The 24,145-nt window shown below is 35.1% G+C and overlaps 1 protein-coding gene and 2 non-coding genes across 7 annotated transcripts in view; 1 reads left to right on the forward strand and 2 right to left on the reverse strand.

The window, feature by feature from the left end:
• Window positions 1–2,124: 2,124 nt before the first annotated feature.
• Window positions 2,125–2,197, reverse strand: Trnaa-agc (transfer RNA alanine (anticodon AGC)). The gene has a single exon. It is a non-coding gene; the product is annotated as a tRNA-Ala (tRNA).
• Window positions 2,198–2,377: 180 nt separating this feature from the next.
• Trnak-cuu (transfer RNA lysine (anticodon CUU)) lies at window positions 2,378–2,450 on the forward strand. Its single transcript has one exon. It is a non-coding gene; the product is annotated as a tRNA-Lys (tRNA).
• Window positions 2,451–6,030: 3,580 nt separating this feature from the next.
• The window catches only part of LOC120421296 (disintegrin and metalloproteinase domain-containing protein 10), a 185,940-nt gene continuing 167,825 nt past the window's right edge, over window positions 6,031–24,145 (reverse strand). For 3 of the 5 annotated variants that reach the window (XM_052708030.1, XM_052708028.1, XM_052708029.1), the window contains 8 exons: window positions 20,106–20,252; window positions 19,873–20,033; window positions 19,570–19,804; window positions 18,988–19,510; window positions 18,676–18,917; window positions 14,453–14,734; window positions 14,111–14,393; window positions 6,031–7,087 (listed from right to left, as the gene is read on the reverse strand). In XM_052708030.1, the coding sequence (XP_052563990.1) occupies window positions 6,957–7,087; window positions 14,111–14,393; window positions 14,453–14,734; window positions 18,676–18,917; window positions 18,988–19,510; window positions 19,570–19,804; window positions 19,873–20,033; window positions 20,106–20,252 (2,004 nt within the window). In that variant the 3' untranslated portion in view covers window positions 6,031–6,956. Of the gene's footprint in view, window positions 7,088–13,538; window positions 13,851–14,110; window positions 14,394–14,452; window positions 14,735–18,675; window positions 18,918–18,987; window positions 19,511–19,569; window positions 19,805–19,872; window positions 20,034–20,105; window positions 20,253–24,145 lie in introns of all 5 variants that reach the window. The other 2 variants (XR_008212087.1, XM_052708031.1) reach the window with 2 other exon arrangements.

Below are 24,145 nucleotides of genomic sequence, written 5' to 3' on the forward strand. Positions count from 1 at the left end.
AATTAATATATTTTTAAGATCATTTAAAAGCAAACATTCTTGTAAAAGTATTAAAAAGATACAGTCTTTCACTGAGTAAATCGAATGAAAAAAAAAAATGCTTCTATCAGAAGGAACTGAACATTAAAGTACAGAAATAAATTTAGAAATCAGATTGCTATTAAGAGTATCAATAGTATTTTTATCAGCTTTTCTTAGAGAACTTACTGAATTTAATCATATTTTCATTCACTACTATTTATTTAAAAGAAGGAATTTTAAAAGAAAATAAAGATTTACACTTGATTTATTCAAGAATAAATGAAGAAAATCATAATAATATTTTTGTTCGTTAAAATCATGCCTTTTAAGAAAATTTTAGTTTTTTCTGCGTCCCGTTTAATTTTCAATATATTTAAAAATGTAGTATGATGGTTCCCATTAAAGTTAAAGTTAAAATTTTAAGCGTGAAAAATCAAACGTTTAATTTCTAATAAGTTTTTGGTAAAATGAAGGATATTATGAATCATGCACACCTGGTTTTTTTTTTCAATTATGTTTCCTTCTTGTTTTCTGATCCGATTTTGAATAAAATGTTGAAGATTTTGCTAAAAAAAAAATAATCAAAAATTTATGAAAATTTTGAGTTTATTGAGAATCAATCCTCTGCAAGCCAATCCCACCTCTAGACGGGCTTCAATAAAAAAAAACGTAACTTAATCCACCTTTAGGTGGTTGGTGCCTTCCTCTCATTTAAAGAGTGATTACAATCCCCTAAAGTGTCCACATGGTTTATGGATCTCCCCTAACGTGATCGCAGCACCTAAGAGGTCCTAATAAAAATAAGTGACGAGTAAAAAAACAGACTTCCTACAGACTTTTTGTCAAGATTATACAGACACCACCCAGGAAAATGGCATCCCTCTACAAGGCTTTTTTCGTGGCGACCAGACGGGACCATTTGAGGTTATGTAAATTCAGACCATTTTTTAAACTGCTTGTAATTTTAGATAGGTAAGTCAGATCTTGAAAATTCTTAATCTACAAGAAAGGTCTTCTCATATGCTTTCTAAAAATAGATAACATGTGAGGGTTTCATGAAAAAACCGCCCTTTTTACCATAATTTTAATTTAATATGAAACAGTTTTTTTAACATAACTTTTTAAATACATGAGAAAACTGCATGAATTTAAATAGCAACTTAGGGGACGTTAAGACGGATCGATTAAAACCATTCCGGCCAAAATCGGTTGAGCCTGTGACAAGATATTCCAGTGACATTGATTTGGTACACATGTCTACATACAGCCAAACACACAGACATTTGCTCAGCTGGTGATTCTGAGTCGATATGTACAAATGAAGGTAGGTCTAGGAGGTCTAACTAAAAAGTTCGTTTTTCTAGTGATTTTATAGCCTTTCCTCAGTAAAGTGAGGAAGGCAAAACCGTCAAAAATCAATTTTTCAACCAATTTTTGATCTTTAAAAAGCTTTGGAAAGAAGAACTCTTAAAATCTCAGAAAATTTTAGGGTTGGAAGTCTGACTTGTTTTATGTGACTTTGCAAATGTTTCAAAAAATGTATTTTTCTAGGGATCCACTTTGGTTGTATTGTTAAAATACTAAAAATAAAACAAGAGAAGTCAAGTTTTTCGTAGAACAAAAGTTGCTCAAAATGAAAATAAAAATTTCGAAAAAAAAATGTGGGCTCTAGAGGGTTAATGTAAAATGAAGCATAAAAAGTACTTGCTGCTATTTTAACATTAGCTTTTCATGGTTATTTTTACATTTTAAACGATACGTGAAATTTTAAGTTTTAAAATTAAGATCCCTGTGAAATTTGCAATTTTTGAGCGTGAAAAATCACATGACATGTTTTGTCAATACGTTTCCAAAAAAGTGTCCATGTAATTTATGGATGGTCCCTAAACCACCGGCATTCAAGGTACAAGGTTTCTAACCGAATGGTGCTAAAAAACGGCCATTTCTCAATTTGTCTGAGAGAAGGTGAAAGCGTTTGAAATCTTACAAGTTATATTTTTTTGTAAAGGCACTCTAGTACATTTAAGTAAGACGTAGTCCTACGTCAAAAATAAGTATCAAAAAAATCACCTTTTCAAGTTGTCGCAACTGCAAAAATAGTCTTGGAGATGCGGGGCATCGATCCCCGTACCTCTCACATGCTAAGCGAGCGCTCTACCATCTGAGCTACATCCCCTTGTTATCCCTCAGCTGAAAAGACACAATCAAAAGAAAACTTCCTTAACAAACCTGTTTGTCAAACACCTCAAGATTCGATCTAAAAGACTCCAACGAGTTCATCACGTCACTCAGTTCATTCCGAGTTGTGTTCATTATCGATTCACCGAATTTCTAACGGCACATTTCGCTATCACCAGCCCGGCTAGCTCAGTCGGTAGAGCATGAGACTCTTAATCTCAGGGTCGTGGGTTCGAGCCCCACGTTGGGCGCTGAAACTTTTTGTCGGACTGGTTTCTTTTGTCGAAGAAAATTCAAACCTTTTAATTTTTCATCACTTTTATTTAGATTCTGTTCCTTTCCATCTTCTCAGCGCCATTTTCTTTGCAATAGATATATGCCTATTTACAAACATTTACAATTGTGTGTGTGTTTCTGTGTCTGTGTGTGTTACAATAAACGATTCCAGTACTAGAGCTGTGTATCTGCTAATTCTGTTTACTGTTTTTTGTTCATTCTTTTACCTATTTAGTTTTGTCACATTCTCTCGTGCACGCGCGCTCTCTCTCGTTCTCGCTTCATCTTCACTTCATTCGCAGTTTTAACTTGTTTAATCCCGTTTTGCAGTGAATGTTTTTCGTCCTCTTGCCTTCTCTGTTTTTTTTTGTTTCATTTCTTTTTTATTTTGTTTTACTGGTAGGAGACTTGTTCACTCAAAGTTTTCTGTCCATTTTGTTCCTTTTTTTTCTAAATTTACAGCGTACTTCTAATATGAATGTATATAATAAAAATTAAAAAATAGATCTTTATATATTGGTTTTTTGTTTTGTTTTTTTTTTTCTTGCAATCACCGCGAAGGTGCGTCATTTGGATTTTTTTCTTTTTGTCCGACTTAAAACTGCTGTGTGAGTTTCGCTCTCGTACTGTGTTGTTCGGTTATTATCTTCAATTTCATTTTAAATGTTTTTCTTTCATTTCTTTTCTCGGTGATGAGTTCTAAATGCCACTGTTTTTTTTTCATTCGTAAAATGGAAGCGCGCCACACACTCTTGCTCGCGAAGGGTGGGGTGGGAAAAGGGATGCGTTGAAAAAATAAATGGAAAATTTAGGGGGGTCTTTTGCATCAAGCAAGGAGGATCACATAACTTTGAGATACTTTTGAGATAAACCGAATGACAGTCCATGTTTTTAGCGGGTAGGAACTAACGTAAGAAAATACTAATTTGAAAAGCAGGGGGAGAATTATAATTTTAGCTAGATAAAATTTAAGAAAACGTTGCTTATTTGGCCTAAACTATGTGTAATGTAATGTACCTAAAACCTAGCTAAAGATGATTTCAACGCGTTTTTATTTTGCTTATCTCATGCTACGTTTCGAGAGCGAGAAAAAAAGCTGGAATAACACACCATTCGAACGGTCGGCGGAAGTGGAAACGAAATGTGTTGAGCATTGTATTTTTGGTTGTTTTTCTTTCTCTTTCTTGGAAGCTACTCCGAACTATTTGAGTTAAAATAATGTTCGCGTACTGGCAGGCAGTTTGAACGTTTGAGTGTTGATCGCTGAAAAAATGCAGGAATGATATTGCTACTTTTGTCGATTTAAAAATTCATCTCATTTCCAGTTGTTCTGTAGAACCAAGTCCGTGAATGTTTGACAAAAGATTGGAGGACAGAAGGTCGAAAAGATAAAAAATAAACTAAAGTTTCAAGATTTAATTTTTAAATTGCTGGAAATTTTCATTTACTATCAACTATTTATGAATTTAAATTTATTATTTTTCAGTATTTGGCTGACTTTTTTGTCATAATAAAATTCAACCAATCAAGATTGTTCGATTTATAAAAATCGAAGAAAGAACTTTTTTTTAGTTTCAAAGAATCAACACAGTGTGAAAATTTTACGTTCCAAGAAATTTTTTTGCTTCTTTTTCTTTCATTACCAGTTACGACGAGCTAAAATGTAGCCAATATTTCTTTGCAATAGACAAGTGAATAAATCAAAGACCAGCTCTTGAAAAAATGAGGGTCTAACGGAAAACAAAAACGTCAAATATTTATCATTATTCTTGATTAATATCTCGTTTATTTTTCTTAAAATTAAAAGAAAAAATAATAATCAGATAAGTTTATTTTTTGGTTATTTTTAATTTCACTTTTTGTTGATTTGCAAAAAAAAATAAAAAACACTAATTTCATTTTTTTTCTGATATGTTTTAGGGGACATCAAATGCCAACTTTTCAGAAACTTCCAGAGTGTGCTTAAAATCTTTGACCGAGTTTTGAATTTTTGAATCAATACTGATTTAAAAAAATGGAAATATTGGTCGCAAATTTTTTCAACTTCATTTTGCGATGTAAAATCGAATTTGCAATCAAAATGTACTTTAGTGAAATTTTTAAAAAGGGCACCATTTTCAAGTTATAGCCATTTTTAGGTAACTTTTTTTAAAAATATTAGCAGTTTTTAATTTTTTTAAATTAGTGCCCATGTTTGCCCACCTTTGAAAAAAATATGTTTGAGAAGCTGAGAAAATTCTCTATATTTTGCAATTTTGAAGAAAAGAATTGCAAAAATAACATTCGAAATACACAGCAAAAAAAATCATGGTAATATTACATCTGGGAAAGGGTACATCTTTTATGTCAGAAAAAATGTGTAATTTTACCTCTGGCAATGTTTAGTTTTACCACTTTTCTGGTGTAATGCCACTTTTTCAGTCTAAATTGAGGTAAAATTAAAACATTAAAGATGAAAGATTCAACCTTCCAAAATTACACCTTCCAAATTTACAATATAGATGTGGGATAGTTAGAGGAAAGGATATTTTATGTAAAAAATGCTTTCCATTCAATCCGATAACGTTTGAATTTCATTTAATAGTTCAGTGTTTTTGATAAGCAAAAATCAACTATTGAACTATCGAGAAAAAGAAGAATCAATTATGGGAGGAATTCGTGGCGTCAAGCAAACCTTAACAAACGAATATCAAGCTCCATTTTGCAAAAAAAAAAACAAAAAAAAACAAAAAATCGATAAAATTAACGAGAAAGAGAAAATATTGACAAAAAAATGTATTTTTTGAGAGAAATGCAATCCAAGAGAGTATCCAGGAAGATTATTCGAGCTAGAGAGGAAATCGAGGATGAAAAGAGCATCGAAGTGTGCAAAAAAAAAAGAGAAATATTGAGATAACTCTGTCAAAAAAAGAACATGCAAAATATCAATAAAGAAAATCAATTAATTCCGTCATGGGTTTCCTATGCCGATAGGACCTTTTGAAAATTTAATCTAGAATTCATACAAAATATTTGTTTTTTAATTTGCGATCCGAGGGCCCATAATTTATATTTCTAAATGCCCAAAAGTGCCCAATTTAAGTGAAAATGCAAAAATAAACGTAAAAAGTTTGATTCCACAAAGTTTACAATCGATTGTGCTAGTTTTTCCTATGAAAAATGTTTTTAAGGTAGTATTTTTTTAGTTCTATTATTTTTTTGAAAAATTTCAAAGAGACGGTGAAAATTGCCGTAGAAAAAATGGATCTATTGTGTAAAAAATAATAAAATAAAACGAAGAAAAGGCTCTCGAAGAATCTTCGTTTTCACCTTTTCGACCTTTTTTGCCCATATAATTTTTGACTTTTTCGACCTTTTGTCCATTCGACCTTTAGCCGCCCATCTTAAATCCGTCAATTGAGTCATACTTTTACCACTACTATTGCGCCGCTCTCGAGTCACTAAGGGAAAAAACACAACTCAAACTCTACTTTTTTTTTTTTTCTCGCTTCCATTCTTGTGTATTCCTTCGTCAGTTTCGTTCACTTTAGAAAAATATATATCACATATATAGCATTGTTTTTTTTATATCGTCGTCCTTTTTACTTAGTTAGATTCCAAACTGTTTCCCTTCCATTTAATACGCGCCTCGGCACCTTTTTCTCTGGCCAACTGACTAAACAAACACCAATTAAACAACGGAGAAGAAGTACAATAAAAACTTAATACCGCTTCGCTTCTTGGTTACCTTTCTTGTTTTCTGTTTTTTTTTACACGTTTTGTTTGCTATAATAGTTTACTTGTTTAACGTTTTTGTATTCTTTTTTTTACTGGACCCGGAGGAAAGAGTTTTTTTTTCTTCTTTTATAAGTTTGTTTATCTTTTTTCTCAATTTTCGGCAATGAAGTTTTTTTTTGATACGTTTGCTTACCAGATCTTTCCCGTTTTTTCTTTTCGTTCAGTTCAATTCAAGTCTGTGGGGAAAAAAGTTCAACACCTCAAAAAGCGCACAGTTACAAAGTATCTCTCTTATTTTGTTTTTGTTCAAATGTTTAAGAACTAATACACTCAACTGTTTTGCTGTCTCTTGCTAAACGATTCCTATTTGCAATTCTCTCACATTCACTTCACTCGTTCGCTCGCTTCATCTTACTAAACGTTCTAAACTGGTGAGAGCGAAAAAATGTGTGTGTGTGTTTCCTATTTGATTTTCGGTTTCCTCTATTTTTTGTTTGTTTGTTCTGTTTTGCGTGTTTGAGTTATTCTCATTTATGAGTTTCTCTTTTGCTTTGAGTTTTGTTCTGCCTTTTTTTTTTGGTTCACCGTTTTTAGAAAAATAAAAATATCTTATAAATATTGTTATTGTTGTAGTAGAACTTCCGCTCGACATTCTCAAAGAACGCAACCTGCTCCTGCTCAACCGGTTCATGGCTAGTAGTAGTAGTTGTTGTTGTTGTAATAGTAGAAATAGTAGTTGCTGCTTCTGCTGCTCCGTCGGCCGGTCAGACCTTATTGTTGGTGTAGTGGCGTCGGGGCAACTCGCCGTACGCCGCCGCCGCCGGATGGGGGTACGCTTCGGCATACAGCTCGGCATTGCTCATCCTGCTATAATTCTGTATTAGCGGTGCGGTTGCTGGAAAGTAAGGGTGAGATCGTGAGTTAAATTGATGGTTCATACGGATTTCTTTTAGGAACGGTTGTTAGTGAACGATTTTCGCGATTGTTACACACTCATGTTATGGTACAAAACAATCACAAATTAAAACCTTTAAAAAATAATTAATAAATCATACTTAAGTGCTGTTATTAGTATCTTAGTTAATTAGACGGAAATCATTGATCATTTTTAACAACATTTCTGTGGTGGATCCTTTTTGGATAAAAAGTGCATGCAAACTAAAGAATGAAAATATACATTAAACTTTCAAAAATAGTTTTAGAATTAATTTATACTTTTAAACAAGTATAATATTTATCATGTCTTATGGGTTATTTGGTACTATTTAGCTCGAATTTCGTTATTTTGTATTTATTGGGCAATTGCAAATCAAATGACCGTGATGATTTTCAAAAAACCTTATTTTTGGTTCATCTGAATCTTAGCCGACTGAAGCGCGCAACCATTCGTGAGCGATCACGACTCGCTAGCTGTCAGCGACTTGGCCAGTTTCTTCACCCAGCGATACAAACACTTTGTGAATTTCTTTGCCTACTCCGTCCGTCGACCCGAGCCACAAAAGAAATATGCTCAGCAAGGAGAGAATATAACAAAATATTTGGTATGCTGGAAATTCTGTCAAATGTGTCTAAAATTTGTGTTATCAACAAAATTGTAATATATTTTTGATAACATCGAGTTTAAGCAATTTAAAAATTATCAAAACAAATACAATCGCAGACTACTTTAAGTCAGCTTTGAGCGACGCAGCGCAATCAGCCTCTCTGAACCATTCGCTGCACTAATCGATTCGAGAGAGAGAGGGAGAGCAAAAGAGAGAGTATTCAGTAGCGATTGGTGTGGAAGTGACAAACGGTATGAAACGGTCATAGGGCAGTTTTGCATCGCTTTGTATTTATGCTCGCGAGTGAAATAGTCCTTTTGGAGCAATCAGGACTCTTGCTACAAATTGCATTGAATGAAGAAATTTTATGGATTTGCAGATTTCACTTGTGAGGCTTTTCCAATATATAAAAAAATGGGGTTGTTTTGCCTTCCTCACCTTACTGAGGAAAGGCTATAAAATCACTCGGAAAATGAACTTCTTAATTCGACCTTGTAGACCCACCTTCACGTATACCTATCGACTCAGAATCAAATTCTGAGCAAATGTCTGTGTGTGTGTGTGTGTGTGTGTGTGTGTAGGGATGTGGGTCTGTGCACCAAAAAATATGCACTCGATTATCTCAGCACTGGCTTAACCGATTTGGACCGTTTTGGTCTTATTCGATTTGTCTTGGGGTCCCATAAGTCCCTATTGAAAATTATGAAGTTTAGTAAAGTACTTCAAAAGTTATGCTAAAAAAACGATTTTGGCGTATGTCCGGAAGATTGTAAAAAGGGTGGTTTTTGCAAGAAACCCTATCATGTTATACATTTTCAGAAAGGTATTTAAAAGACCATTCCAATGAGCCCAAAACATTGAAGATCTGACAACCCTATCAAAAGTTATTAGCACTTAAGTGTTATTTATACACTTTTTGGAGGCCGGATCTCAGATATTTCAACGAAAATGATGTCCGGGTCCATCATGCGACCCATCGTTAGTTAGATAATCGAAAGACCTTTCAAATGAGCCTAAAACATCAAGGATCTGAAAACCCTATCAAAAGTTATTAGCACTTAAGTGTTATTTATAAACTTTTTGGAGGCCGGATCTCAGATATTTCAGTAAAAATGATGTCCGGGTCCATCATGCGACCTGTCGTTAGTTAGATAATCAAAAGACCTTTCAAATGAGCCTAAAACATCAAGGATCTGACAACCCTATCAAAAGTTATTAGCACTTAACTGTTATTTATACACTTTTTGGTGGCCGGATCTCAGATATTTCAGTAAAAATGATGTCCGGGTCCATCATGCGACCTGTCGTTAGTTTGATAATCAAAAGACCTTTCAAATGAGCCTAAAACATCAAGGATCTGACAACCCTATCAAAAGTTATTAGCACTTAACTGTTATTTATACACTTTTTGGTGGCCGGATCTCAGATATTTCAGTAAAAATGATGTCCGGGTCCATCATGCGACCCAACGTTAGTTAGATAATCAAAAGACCTTTCAAATGAGCCTAAAACATCAAGGATCTGACAACCCTATCAAAAGTTATTAGCACTTAACTGTTATTTATACACTTTTTGGTGGCCGGATCTCAGATATTTCAGTAAAAATGATGTCCGGGTCCATCATGCGACCCAACGTTAGTTAGATAATCAAAAGACCTTTCAAATGAGCCTAAAACATCAAGGATCTGACAACCCTATCAAAAGTTATTAGCAATTAACTGTTATTTATACACTTTTTGGTGGCCGGATCTCAGATATTTCAGTAAAAATGATGTCCGGGTCCATCATGCGACCCAACGTTAGTTAGATAATCAAAAGACCTTTCAAATGAAATGCGAACTATCGTTGGATAGGTTTTTTTTTTATCAGACCTTGCCGATGAGCCAGAAAAATTGAAGGTCTGCGAACCCTATCAAAAGAAATTAGTAATAAAGCTGATTTGTTAAACATGTTAAGGGAATGTTGATATTTTTACTGAATGTATTGACTTTATGAATGTGAGGAAGGCACCAACCACCTAAAGGTGGATTAAGTATCGTTTTTTATATGTGTTCGCACAAAGTACTATTTTTGTATTTTTCTTAAAAATTAAATCTCCAATTTGTGGTTGTTAATGAATTTGTTGGTAAATAAACAATATTTCTAGAGTTTTTTTTTATAAATTGTGTTTCATATGTTCAAAGGAACTTTTAAAAAAAAGCTCTTGATTTCATCATGAATTTGTACATTAAAGTATTCAGACAAATTTGATACTTTGATACACAGCAGTTGCCCCGACCCCTCTTCGATTTGCGTGAAACTTTGTCCTAAGGGGTTACTTTTGTCCCTGATCACGAATCCGAGGTCCGTTTTTTGATATCTCGTGACGGAGGGGCGGTACGACCCCTTCCATTTTTGAACATGCGAAAAAAAAGGTGTTTTTCAATAATTTGCAGCCTGAAACGGTGATGAGATAGAAATTTGGTGTAAAAGGGTCTTTTATGTAAAATTAGACGCCCGATTTGATGGCGTACTAAGAATTCCGAAAAAACGTATTTTTCATTGAAAAATACACTGAAAAAGTTTTAAAAATTCTCCCATTTTCCGTTACTCGACTGTAAAAATGTTTGGAACATGTCATTTTATGGGAAATTTAATGTACTTTTCGAATCTACATTGACCCAGAAGGGTCATTTTTTCATTTATAACAAAATTTTTCATTTTAAAATTTCGTGTTTTTTCTAACTTTGCAGGGTTATTTTTTAGAGTGTAACAATTTTCTACAAAGTTGTAGAGCAGACAATTACCAAAAATTTTGATATACAGACTTAAGGGGTTTGCTTATAAACATCACGAGTTATCGCGATTTTACGAAAAAAAGTTTTGAAAAAGTTGGTCGTCATCGATCATGGCCGTTCATGGTCACCCGCGACAGACACGGACGACGAAACAAAGAGAAACGCAAAAAGTAACTTTTTCAAACCTTTTTTTTCGTAAAATCGCGATAACTCGTGATGTTTATAAGCAAACCCCTTATGTCTATATATCAAAATTTTTGTAATTGTCTGCTCTACAACTTTGTAGAACATTGTTACACTCTTAAAAATAACCCTGCAAAGTAAGAAAAAACACGAAATTTTAAAATGAAAAATTTTGTTCTAAATGAAAAAATGACCCATCTTGGTAAATGTAGATTCGAAAAGTACATTAAATTTTCCATAAAATGACATGTTCCAAAATTTTTTACAGTCGAGTAACGGAAAATGGGAGAATTTTTAAAACTTTTTTAGTGTTTTTTTCGATGAAAAATACGTTTTTTCGGAAATCTGAGTACGCCATCAAATCGGGCGTCTAATTTTACATAAAAGTCCCTTTGACACCAAATTTCTATCTCATCACCATTTCAGGCTGCAAATTATTGAAAAACACCTCTTTTTTCGCATTTTCAAAAATGGAAGGGGTCGTATCGCCCCTCCGTCACGAGATATCAAAAAACGGACCTCGGATTCGTGATCAGGGACAAAAGTTACCCCTTAAGACAAAGTTTCACGCAAATCGAAGAGGGGTCGGGGCAACTTTTCCCGATTTCGTGTGAGTTGGTAGAGAATTACCCCTTTGTTTTGCAAAACAATAAAAATGTAAAAAAAGACCTTTTCAAGTTGCAGTCATTTTTTTTACAGGGCGCAATTTTTTACCTGTCGTAAAAATTTTGACCATCTCTGAAAATAATTTTCTAAAGGATGCAAAATTTGTCTTCAAAATTTGATTCAAAGATATTGAATATCGAAAACATTTTTTTTGAGAAACAGCCTCTAAAAGAAAAGTTAGGTTTTCTGAGACCTACTCAAATATCGTCAAATGACGTCAATTATTCAAATGCCGATAGCTCAGCGATTTTCCATGCCAAATAATAGAACTTTACAAAAATTAGCTGAACTTCCCGATAAAAGTATTTTCAAAATTTTCAGATCTTAGCATGCTTTTGAGAAGGCCTCAATTACCGAAGATATTGAATAAACATATTGTAAAAAAGTTAGGCAGATTTAAGCAAATTTTTCGAGATTTTTAATATGATATGTTTGAATTTGAATATAATTCAATGCCTTGCATTGCATGCAAGGCTCCATACAATTTTGCGGGCTGGTTATACAAAATGGATTTTTGATTTTATTAATATTTTTTAGGAGACAGAAAAGGGTATCTTTTGCTCTAGAGTTTAGGGTGGTGCAAAATCTGGTACCGAAGATCGGTGCTTACGAAATTTTGACTTTGTTTGGGATATGTGATAGCACACTTAAATCGTCTTCACCACATCAACCTAATTTGGACATTCTACTTTCGTTCGTTTCACATAAAAACGAATGAGTGCTACGCAAAGTCACTCACACAGTCATTGACTTCCCTCTATAAGAACATTCGCTCAGAGAACGGTCGATTGACATTCAACCAAGATTCCGATCATCTCTCCCGTGATCGCATTCAAGTGACTTCTGTTACCACGAAGCAAACACAAGGAAGAGAGAAACGAAAAACGAGAGAAAAACAAGAGCACGTTGTCTCGTTCGGGCGGCTGCTTCAGTGGTGCTCATTTTTCGTTCGGTTCGTCTTTGTGTTTACGTTCACCGAACGTCGCCAAGCAATGACGATAATGATAGGCGCCGAGTGTCAGCGATCAAATTTCTTGTGGAAATGATCGCTGACAGAAAGTTCTATCAAATATCGAGCAGTCTCATTCAGTGGGAGATCCTTTTTCAAGCATTGCCAAAGATATAATTTTTGGAGAAAAATATGATTTTTGGAACGAAAAATTATTTTTTTAGAAAATGTCTTTACACTTTTTATTTTCACTTCATTATTTTCAAGTTATAAGCATCTTAAAATAGTAGAAAAAAATCAATTTATTGTAAAACAATTAGTAAAAATAATAAAATAAGTTTATCTCTGTGTCATCCAATTAGGCCTCATTTTGCAACTGGCGATACCAAATCCTAATATATTTGTGTTTTCTTTTTTAATGAAAAAAGTGCTGTTTAAAAAAATCTTCAATTAAATTTTAGTTTCAAAATAATCTTGAAATTTGCCCTAAAGGTAAAATATCTCAGCAGCTAAAAAAACACTACAGCATCAAAGAGTTCATGTTTCGTTTGAAAAGCCTTTAACGTGTTTCGGAAATAGAACTTTTATTATAAAACGTGTAATGCAGATGTGTCGTTAATTTAAACTTAAAACAACGGTTAGCTTCCACTCAACAAATATGTTTAGCCTGCGTCTAAACATCCCGTATGCTTAGTTGAATAAATATTAAATATTGACGCATGGTTTATATTTACGATCAAAACTAAAATAATAAGTGAAACACGAATTAGTGTACGAAAACTGATTGAAATTAGTTACAAAAACGAGTTATGAGAATAATTAAACAAAACGTAAAATTGTAACAAAGTAGTAATCATAAAACACTGAAAGATATGTTCTATCTATGGAAGAGATTTCGATTGATGAGAACTTTTTAGATGGAGCAAACAAACGAGAGATTTTTATTTTGTTCGTTTGACGAAATTTTGAAGATGGTTTCCAAAATCTGGCAGAGAGTGAGAGCAGGGAGGATGATTCTTCTACTTCCTTGGAAAACGAAAAAGAAAAAAATAAGACGGACGGAGAGAAGGTGCCAAGTGTTATTAATCTACAGAGTGTGCTAAATAATGAGAAACTAAAATCTAATCATGTTAGTACAGGCCAATTGCGCGCGACTATGGTACACAGGGTGGGGTTAGCGGTGTTTTTCGTTTTTGAAAATTAAAAATAACCAAAAGAAATGCTTACTACTTTTGTTTCCGGTTCAACTCAGTATTTCGGTGTTTGAGTGTGTTTGTGTGTGAGTGTGTCTTCTCTTTTGTTCTCTTACCACAAAACAGCCACAAACGAAATCGTCGAGTCTTGTCTTCTTAACATAATTCTCTCTGTATAAAGCACGGTCTAAAAACTAGCACGCCGCGTTTGTGTATGTTTGCGTTTTTTGTGAGTTTGTGTGTTTTTTTGTGTGGGATTTGGGGTAAAATTGAACCTAATCGGCTTATGATTGTGCCTACGATTTGGATGATCTATGCTTGCTGGAGTGGCGTTTTTTGTGAACGGCTAAAAAATAAAAACGAAATTATTAAGGGATTGGATTTACGATCAACAAGCGAAAGAGGGATACTAAAAGGGAAAGATTTTTCGGGAAAATTTGAGGAAGGGAAGAGAAACATCTAGAGAACGACTCTTCAAAAGGAGTGAAGAAGCAATAGATGAACGTTGAGAGAAAGAGAACAAGGAAAAGGAGAGCAAAGTATGAAATACGTAGTATAGGAAACAACTTCAAAATAACAAAAACAAACTCTTTGAGTAGAACACACCTTTCGGTGGATAGTATTGTTGGCCTCTGCCTTCACCATACCCATGCGCTGGCACTCTGGAACTGTTGGCCGAGGGACGGGCGCTGCCGTCCCGATGGCCCGACGACGACGACGGATGCCCACTTCGGCGATCCCCGTGGACATCGTCCAGTCTTCGACTTCTACCTCCTCCACCTCCCCCTCCTCCGCCACCTCCGCCGCCGCCACCCCCACTGCGGGACCGTTCACCGTGCGGCACCGGAACACTTCGCGGCCCGTGGCCACTACTGCTGTGATGGTGGCGCTGCAAAGAGAAATTCATAGTCAGCGTCAGAGCTCAAGTCAACTCACGGTTCGACTCACCATCCGCCGCAGCGTGTTCATCGGCCGCCGCAGGGTGTCCTGGATGCGCCGCGCCGGTGCCTTCTTCGGGTTCGAGCTGGGCGTGTGGACGGCGCAGCACTTGATGAACATGCCCATGAAGATGACGAACAGGATGCCCATCAGACAGACCATGTACCAGTTCTCCGTGACCCACTGGGCGACGGTTTGCAGCACCTGCCGGTTGAACAGCATGTTCTTGAGCCGCACCAGCGGGCCCTCGGCGTCGACGGCGCGGCACTTTAAAAATACATCACAGTAGCCCTTGGGGAGAGGAAAGATTAAGAAATAAAAGTTAGTAAAAAATCAATCAAAAGCTGTTAAGTACATATTGTTTAAACATTTACGTTGAAACTCAATCCAATTCAACGAATCATGTCTGCGGTAAACTTTATATAGTAGGTCTGGCAACATTGACGGTTGTGATGTATAATGAACACAGTAAACAAAGGTCATTGTAATATTCAAGGTTGTTAACGATAAAATTATCGAGGCTCGATAACGATAACGATAATTCTATCGTTATCGTTATTTCGATAATTCTATCGGCGATAATCTTATCGCCGATAATGGACGATAACTCATTTTTAAAATCTTTCTAAAATCGACTTAATTCAACCATACCAATCAATAAATTTTCAAGGCTTTCACAAAGAATATATTTTTTTAAATTCTAGTAAGTTTCAAAGTGAATTATGGAGTCAAAATTGTTCAGAAAATACCGTATTTTTTCGAAAGTACTAAAATTTTCATAATTTGCAATATGGGTATCAAACGAAGCGAAATTTGGTATGCTTTTTCACTTTATTAGAGTTTTTTTTGGAAAATACTAAAATTTTCACAAATTACCGTATTTTTCGAAAATACTAAAATTTTCAAAATTTGCAATATGGGTATCAAACGAAGCAAAATTGCGTATGTTTGATTCACTTTATAAGAGTTTTTTGAAAAACACAAAAAATTGCGCAAAATACCGTATTTTTTCGATTTTTTTAAACTTGCGATATGGGTATCAAACGACGCAAAATTTGGTAAATGAAGCATGCACAATTTGAATGTATGTATTTGTGAAAATTTTAGTATTTTCCAAAAAAACAACTCTAATAAATTGAAAAAGCATACGAAATTTCACTTCGTTTGATACCCATATTGCAAATTTTAAGAATTTGAGTATTTTCGAAAAAATACGGTATTTTGTGAAAATTTTATTATTTTCCCAAAAAAATCTAATAAGGTGGAAAAAGCATAAAAATTTCGCTTCGTTTGATACTTATATTGCATATTTTGAAAATTTTAGTATTTTCGAAAAAATACGGTAATTTGTGATAATTTTAGTAGTTTACAAAGTAATTTATACAGTGAAAAAAAAAACATACAAATTTTCGTTTAGTTTGATACCACTGTTGCAAATTATGAAAATTTGAGTACTTTCAAAAAAATACGGTATTTTGTGAACAATTTTGAGTACATTTTTATATACTTTATAAACTTACTACATTTTCAAAAAATATATTCTAGGCTTTGAAAATTTAGATGATAAGATTGAATTAATCGATTTTAGAAAGATTTAAATAATGAGTTATCGTCCATTATCGGCGATAAGATATCTAATCTCATCTATCTGATCTAAATTCTTTTTCCAAAAGTTCAGAAAATTTCCTATAAAATTGTCTAAGAAATATTAAGGATTGGACCACTGGTTGCTGAGATAAAGTAGATAGAAGAATAAGAAATAAGAAAATTTAAGTTTTGAATCTCAATCAACATTCTCACAATTTATAATGCAAATATCTCAGCAACTAATGATCCAATTTTTAATGTTAAAAATGAAACATTTGTTAAATTTTATGATCTTTTTGAAAAAAACTATTTTGAATTTTTTGAACTCAGGACTAACAATTTACATGGGCGTAGTATTGAATGTTTGGCCCTTTTGAAATGTTAGTATTGATTCAAAAATAAAAAAAAAACTAGAGAAGATCATAAAATTTTACAAATATTTCATTTTTTTACTTTGAAAATTGAACAATAAGTTGCAAAGTTATTGGCATTAGAAAAGTGGGAATGTTTTGATAAGACTTGAGAAACTTAAATTTTCTCGTTTCTATTTGTTTTATTCGTTGTATTTCAGTAGCCAGAGGTCCAATCTTCAATGTCTCTTAGGCAATTTTAGTGGAAATTTTCTGAACTATTCGAAGAAAAAATATTTTCCGGAATGGGCAATCATGGGCAAATCATGGGCACTTTAAAAAAACGTGATTTTAAGTTAACATTAAACTTTGAGTGGCTATATCATGAAAAGTGTGCATTTTTTTTTTATCAAAAAATCTGTAAAGTACTTTTCGATTGCAAAATTGATTTTACTGAAGTAAAAAAAGACTAAAATATCCATATTTTCAAAAAATCATGACTCAGCGACAAAATGTTTGACTCAAAAGTTTCGGTTTTTGTCCCCTAAAATATATCAAAAAGTTTCAAAAATAAAAAAATACGAATTTTGGGAAATTGATTTTTTTTGTGAAAAAAAGTAAGATTAAAAATCGGCATGTTTTCCATGTACCTATTTTTCCTGAACAGTCCTTATCAATATCCACGACTTTGCCGAAGATACCAAACCGATCAGAAAATTCCTTCAAAAGATAGAGATTTTCGAATTAAATATTCAACATTTTTGTAGCTGCCAAAAACGCATTTTTGTGATACATGAAGGCAGTGTTGCAAAAGAGTGATAGAAAAGCTATCAAATGATTATCTCTGCACCGAAAACATCCGAAAGTATAGCGGCCGTCACTATAGCTTGTGAGATCTCTTCTTGTGTCTCGTGATTCCCAGCGATGTCATTCTCTCTCTATCACTCCTTCCCTTTTCCTCGACTATGCGCTCTCACCGCTGAGTCTCTCAATCTCTCCGAAAACTGCAATGAGAGAACGCGAGATGGCGATTAGGAGCCGACCACGCATGACGTCCCGTTAAACTGCGTTTGCAAAATTGGTTTTGTGGCGGCTTTTGCGGTTAATCGCTGTTGCGGTAGGATGATCGTGGAAGCAGGAATGAGAGAGAAAAGGAAAATGTCGATTGCGAGTGGGTAAACACGAAAACGTGTTCGGCTATGTTCGGCGCTGAGAGTTTCAATGAGGAGAGAAGAGCAGTTGTATTTGAGGCATGATTATTCAGGCGGGATAATTGTAGTTGCTGAGAGCTGATATTTTGATATTTTAACAACCCTGCATGAAGGTTATGTTATAGGCATGACCGGTGTGACAAAAAATATTGCTATTCCGTTTAACAAAAATCTGAGCAATTTTCTGAGCCTTCCTTTAACGATTATTTTGCATTTTATGATTTGGATGAAACTTTGTGTGTATTTTTTCTATGACCAGTTTTGCATTATAGTTCGTCCGTACAAGTCTCCATACTATTTTGGCTACAACAAGGCTATTAAAATATTCAAAAATGTTCACCTCAAGAACTCAAAAAATAAAATGACTCTTTAGAAATTTTTTTTGAGTATTTTTCGGATGACAAAAATGCAAAAAAAAAAAATCTAGAGCACAAGTTGGTCTAAATTAATTTAGCGGTGTTGCCTAATTTTCAAAAAGAACATGATTTTTGTAAAACGTTGACAAAAGTCGAAAAAAAAATCAACGTCCTGGATCAACCTTCTACGATTTATGATTTTTTTTATTATAATATTTAAAAATCTTTATCTCGAGAATTTTAAAAAAAATATAATAATTGCGCAAAATGACAAGTTTTGAAAATTCTTATTTTTGAAAGTTTTTTAGAGGAAAAAATTGTTAGAGTACAAGTTGGTCTAAATTAATTTGACAGTATTGCCAAATTTTAGAAAAAAATCATGATTTTTGTAAAACGTTGATAAAAGTAAAAAAAAAATTCGTCCTTCTTCCTTTTTTTCTCCGATTTTTTTTCAGGAATATTGCAGTTTGAAAAACCTAAATTTTTCTCAATTTTCACGAAAAATGGGAAACTTTTTAGAATTGCCAAAAAAGTAACTGTGGTCCGATTAGGATGAAAGATTGGATTTTTGCTTGTTTTGATGGTGTCACCTCACCGAATTTGAGTTTGATCAGAAAAATTGATTTCAAGTGCTGTGTACGTTTGAGGGTGAATGATATTTTTACAGTTTGATATCTCCCAGTATCTATAAACAAAACGTAGTCCCACGTCAACGCATCGTTACTCACTTGGAAGTTATCACAGGGCGAGCCGGGCCGCAGGCTGATCCCCCCGTCCGGCAGTCCGTACAGGTGGGCAAACTCACTGGTGCTGCGGCACGTGCTCGTATCGTTCCCGTTCTGGCAGGCCAGCTCGCACAGCTTGCGCTTGTCAATGTTCGGGATGATGTTGGACGTCAGGAAGCACTCGCTCATGTTCCACAGCAGACAGATCGAGCCGGAACAGTCACCCTTGATGCACAGTTGGGTTCCTGCAGGGAGGGGGGCGGAATTGTAGGTGATGAGTGTTTGAACTAGGTTTAGGATTTTGTATTATCTTACCGTTATTGCACTTGGTCTTGTCGTCGCGGGGCTTCGGCTCCGGGCACTCGGCCGTCGTCCCGTTACAGGTCGAACTCCACGAGCACTCCGTTTCCTCCTTGCACGTGATGTTCGCGTAGCTGGACACGAACTTGCACGTGTTGCTGTCGCAGCACGGTCCCTGCGAGGGACTACACTGCGTGCGGGCCTTTCGCGTGCAACCCTTCGCCGTGGAGTTCAGTCCCAGGTCCACTTCGCCGATGACGCGCGGGTAGCAGCACCGGTCGGAACACTCCTCGTCGTTGAACCCGCAGTCGCACTCTTCGCCAATTTCCACGATCTTATTGCCGCAGAAGGCGCCCTCCGACGCCAGGAAGCAGTTGCGCTTCTTGTTGTCCTCGATGGCGTCCAGCACGTTCGAGATGTTGCGCACCGAACAGCTCGAGAACTTGCTGTTGTTCGGTCGGTCACCGCTGGTGGCACTCGCGAACATGATGTAGTTCCCGTTGATGCCTCCGGGCCGGCACTCGGCCGGGTAGTCGTGCTGTGAAGTTACAAAAATCAATCGAAACGCTATAAAGATATCCCAAATCTTCGACTTACCGGCGACCCAAAGTTGTGCCCAATCTCGTGGGCCAACGTCAGCTGCGAAACCTTCGGCGGAACGCGGCTGTTGTAGTTCACAAACGTGATGATGCCCGTGTTGAGCGATCGCTTCGTGCTCTGGTACAGCCCGGCGACCGTTTCCGTGTACGTCTTGTACTTCTCACAGATTCCACCGGAAGCGCCGGACGCCGAGGCCACCCAGGCCAACCCGAGGGTACCGCCGGTGAAGTCTCTGCAAGAGGTTGATTCAAATTATAAAAAATGTTGAAAATCTTCAAGCTTCTTCAAAGTCACACTAACCGATAAGTGAACACGTAGGCCAGACAGAAGATCTCGTGATTGCCCAGCGAGTGCAGGTTCAGGAAGTTGGACACGTCAATGTTCTCCATACAGTACGCGTTCGATTCGCCGTTGTAGTTTTCGTTACACGCCGTATCGTCGTCAATTTTGATCCGTTGAACCTAGAAGAAAAAAAACAAGAGTCAAGTCAGTAATCCTAAAAGCGCTACCGCACACAAGTTAATCCCACTCACCTCGAACCGGATGTTCCGGTGCTCTATCCGGCCGTCAAACTTGGTGTTGCGGTAGATGTAGTTGACCGCCGTCACGTGGTGGGCAATCAGCGAGAGGATTTCCTCGCGGGTTTTCTCGTCAATCTCCTGCTTGCGGCCCCGGTCGTGCTGGAGGGGGAAAAAAACAAAGTGTGGAAAAGAACTAGAATTAGTACAATGGAACAAAGCAAAGGGCAAGGATTATGGCGAGATGATGGGGATGGGATGAGTAGCTTCCAGCTTCAAGAGATAGAAAATTGTGGGTGGTGTGTAGATAAACGATGCTCTCTGCTACGACCGTGTCTGGCTTATCTCATCTGTTGTAATGAGGGATGAATCCTGCGCTCAGAGTCGTTTTAGGGGTTGAGTGTACCTTTAACTAAATATTTAGAAAAAATGGACAATTAACAACAGCACTTCAGTTATATGATAAGTTGAAAAAAGCCATTTTATCTCAACAGATCTGTAATTCAATGAAACTCAAATGTGGTACGTTTGTTTTAATAACAAATCTTGCTTAAAAAATCATATCCTGATCCGAAAATTCGCTATTTTTTCTTTCTCCATATCGTCAGATGTTTTAACAGTTTTTTTTAGTTTTGTTGGCATTTTAAATAACATTAATATTTCATGTTTAACAAAAACAACGTTATTACACAATACCAGCTTTTTACGAAAACTTATACGAAAAATTAAATTATAATTTCATTCTTTTTGAAAACAATTTGACTAGCATTTTTATTTTGAAGTTAGAATCACAAAATAAGTTGGAAGATGCAAACTTGGTCGTCAGGCCTTTAAAACAAATTGAGTCCCGTGAAATTTTCACGAAATTTTATGGTTTGGCTTAATGGTCCCTATGGAAATCTTAAATTTGAAAATTATTTTTTTTCTGAAAAATCTAAAGCTTAAAATCAGTTTTACACATTTCTCTCTAATATTCACTTTAGTGTTCTGTTCTGTTGTTGGTTTTGTCGTGAGTTGTGAGAGGATTTTTTAGTTCATATAATTATAATAGAAAATAAAATCATAAAGAATATTTCTGTAGTTTTAACATATTATTTTCAAGGTTATTCGAACATTTCCCACGCTCCGTGAAATTTTGTGTTTTAGAAATGTTCTTTTTTAATTTCAATATCTTTACAAAATAACTTATTTTTATGAAATTACTCAAAATGAACTAAGTCACAATTTGGATAGCAAACACCGCAACAAAATTTTGAATACTTTCACTGCATTGCAGTTTTATTTTTAAAAAATAGCAAAATTCCGTTTTATTTTGAAATACTATTTTTTAAAAGCTTAAGTATCTACTAAAACTGTTAGATTCTTTAAACAATTTTGCATAGCTTGATACAAAATAGCAATCGATGAAAATTAAAGTATTTTATAAAAATGCGATATTTTGCTTAGTATTTTGTGATAATTTCAGTATACTAAAATCCTGATGTGGTAAAATTGTACACCAAATTTCGCAGTGTTTAATGTCCCAATTGTCCCAAATTTTGATTTTTTTTTAGATTTCATAAAGATCGTTTGATACCCATAATTTTAATTTTGTACATCATCCAAAAAATGTCTAAGAAAAGATTTTAATGTCTGAGAGGAACCATGATAACGTGAAAAAGTGCAGTGCTTCTTAGGACGTTCAGTCCTGTTTTTTCGTGATAATTTTCGTCTCTTTTGTGTCGCTCTTTGTTTACATGGGGTGATTGGTTTTATGTGATTAGGTTTTAGGTGATTGGGTTTTATTTTTTTATGTTATCTTCTTTCTCTTCATTTCCTCAGTTTGAATTGCGATGCCTTTCCGTCGGGTCGTGTTTTTTTCGCGTTCGTCGTCGGTGTGTTTTTTGTTTTTTTTTCGCGTGCGTGTTTGTGTGTAAAGGTGCGGCTGGCTCTGGTTGTCATCGATGACAATTGAGCCAGTCTGATTTGCAATGCCTTTCGGTCGGGTCGTAGGGTTTTTTTCGCGTTCGTCGTCGGTGTGCAATAACAACAAAACCTTATCATACCATTTCAGCTCGATAAACATCGTAACTCGTCGTTCGCTTCGTTAATCAGTACCCCATTAAACATGAATCATGTAAAACTCGTAAAAACATCTCAATCAAAAAGTCAGATTGTTAAATCCTTTATCATGTAATTACCAACAATTTTGGTTCTATCTTTCCACAGCCGGCTGTCTAAGATTAAACCATTTCAATTAAAAGTTAACAGCCGATAAACGGGAAATGTCTCATCCGCAGCATCCGATTGCTTGCCTTGAGAATAAAACATAATACCTTTCAACAAACACTATGATCTTGGGTCGCATCATCATCTTCTATGACCAAACACCAAATCCTACTAACAAATTTTCAGGTTCCTGGCGCTTGTGGGGTGTAAGCACAGAGTAAATCAGCTGCCCTAGTAGCAACCTGCGCTAACTAACATTCCCGTCCCTTAAAATCGAGGTCTACAAACTGACATGGCGGGCGCCGTTGGTGGCCAATGACTGTTACCTATTCGCAATTGATCTAGCTTTAGCAATCATGGTGTTTTATCTTTTCGGCGCATTCATACATGCTGTTGATAAGGGAAACACCACTAGATCGTCGAAGCATATAATCAGTAGTGCTGAAAGGATATTACGGTTCTGTTCAGCAACGGAGGGGCAACCATGGGTGATCTCTCATGCTCATGCTCATGCTCTCATGCTAATGTCTGAGAGGAACCATGATAACGTTTTCGTTGACGTTTTGTATTCAGATTTTTTCCACTTGTTCAGGAGGCTATTTTGAGGCACTACGAAAAACTACTTATTTTTCATATTTTTCTTCATTCATTTCTGGATTTTTTTTGCATTTATTGCGTTTATTTTTTTTATTTGCGGTTTTAGGCATATTCTTTAAACTCCAATCATAATCCTGCCCATTTGCTGTTTTTTACAATTTTCCAGTCACTTTTTCGATTTTCGAGTGCTTTTCACAATTTTTGATATACAATTCTAGAATATTTTTTGAAAAGGTCCTATAAACAAAATTTTCTATTTTTGCTTTTTGGGTGTTTTTAGAACCGCCTCAAGTCAGGGGTATTCAAAAGCACCCGAAAGCAAAAAATGAAAATTTTGTTTAAAAAAAAACTCCAGAATAAAACAATAAGCTTTTAAGTAACAAAAAAATGTCACAAAAAATCTGGGGAAAACAAAAATTACTAATACTTTTTTCGATACAAAAAAAAAGGAAATATTAATTAGGAATACAGCCGAAGTCGACCAGAAAAAAATGGCAGTCACGCGAAACAAGTAAAATCATCAATCCTAAGATTTTTAATAAATATCAAGAATTCAATATTTCTAATGCTTTAAGAAAATTCAAAATTGATTAATAAATTGTTTTGTGGCAAATTTTTACATCAAAGCGCGTCTAGAGTCGGGGTTGGTTGGGATTAAAGGGTTAACAACTCCGATAAAAAAAAAAAGAAATATTGAAATTATTTGCCATCGTTTCTACATTTCAATGACAGAAGTGTTAATAAATGCACTACAGTCCAGACTCGATTATCCGAAGGCCTTGGCAAAATTTCACTTCGGATAATCGAAACTTCGGATAATGGAATCACGATTTTTTTTTTCGTTGTCTTATTTTTGATCGATGATTTTTGATTAGTATGACCCTTAAACTAAAGTGATTTAGAATTTTTAAATCCAAGATGGCGGCTAAAATGGCGATGATGAAATATTGAAAAAAATGCATTTTTAAATTTTACAGGCAATCAAACATTCAAATTTGATTAAAATGGCGTCGCAGAACTCGAATTTGATTTTTGAAGTAAGAAAATAAAAAAATATGAAAAAAAATGTTTGTTCTTGATTCGATTATCCGAAGTCCCATACAAACCTTCGAATAATCGAACTTCGGATAATCGAACTTCGGATAATCGAGTCTGGACTGTATACAGTAATACAGTTGTTTTACAAACATTAATTTTCAAAATATCTAAATTTTGACGAAAAATACTTTTTTGCGAAAATAAAAATCTTT

Source organism: Culex pipiens, chromosome 2 (genome assembly GCF_016801865.2).
Source record: "Culex pipiens pallens isolate TS chromosome 2, TS_CPP_V2, whole genome shotgun sequence".
Classification (NCBI taxonomy): Eukaryota; Metazoa; Arthropoda; class Insecta; order Diptera; family Culicidae; genus Culex; species Culex pipiens.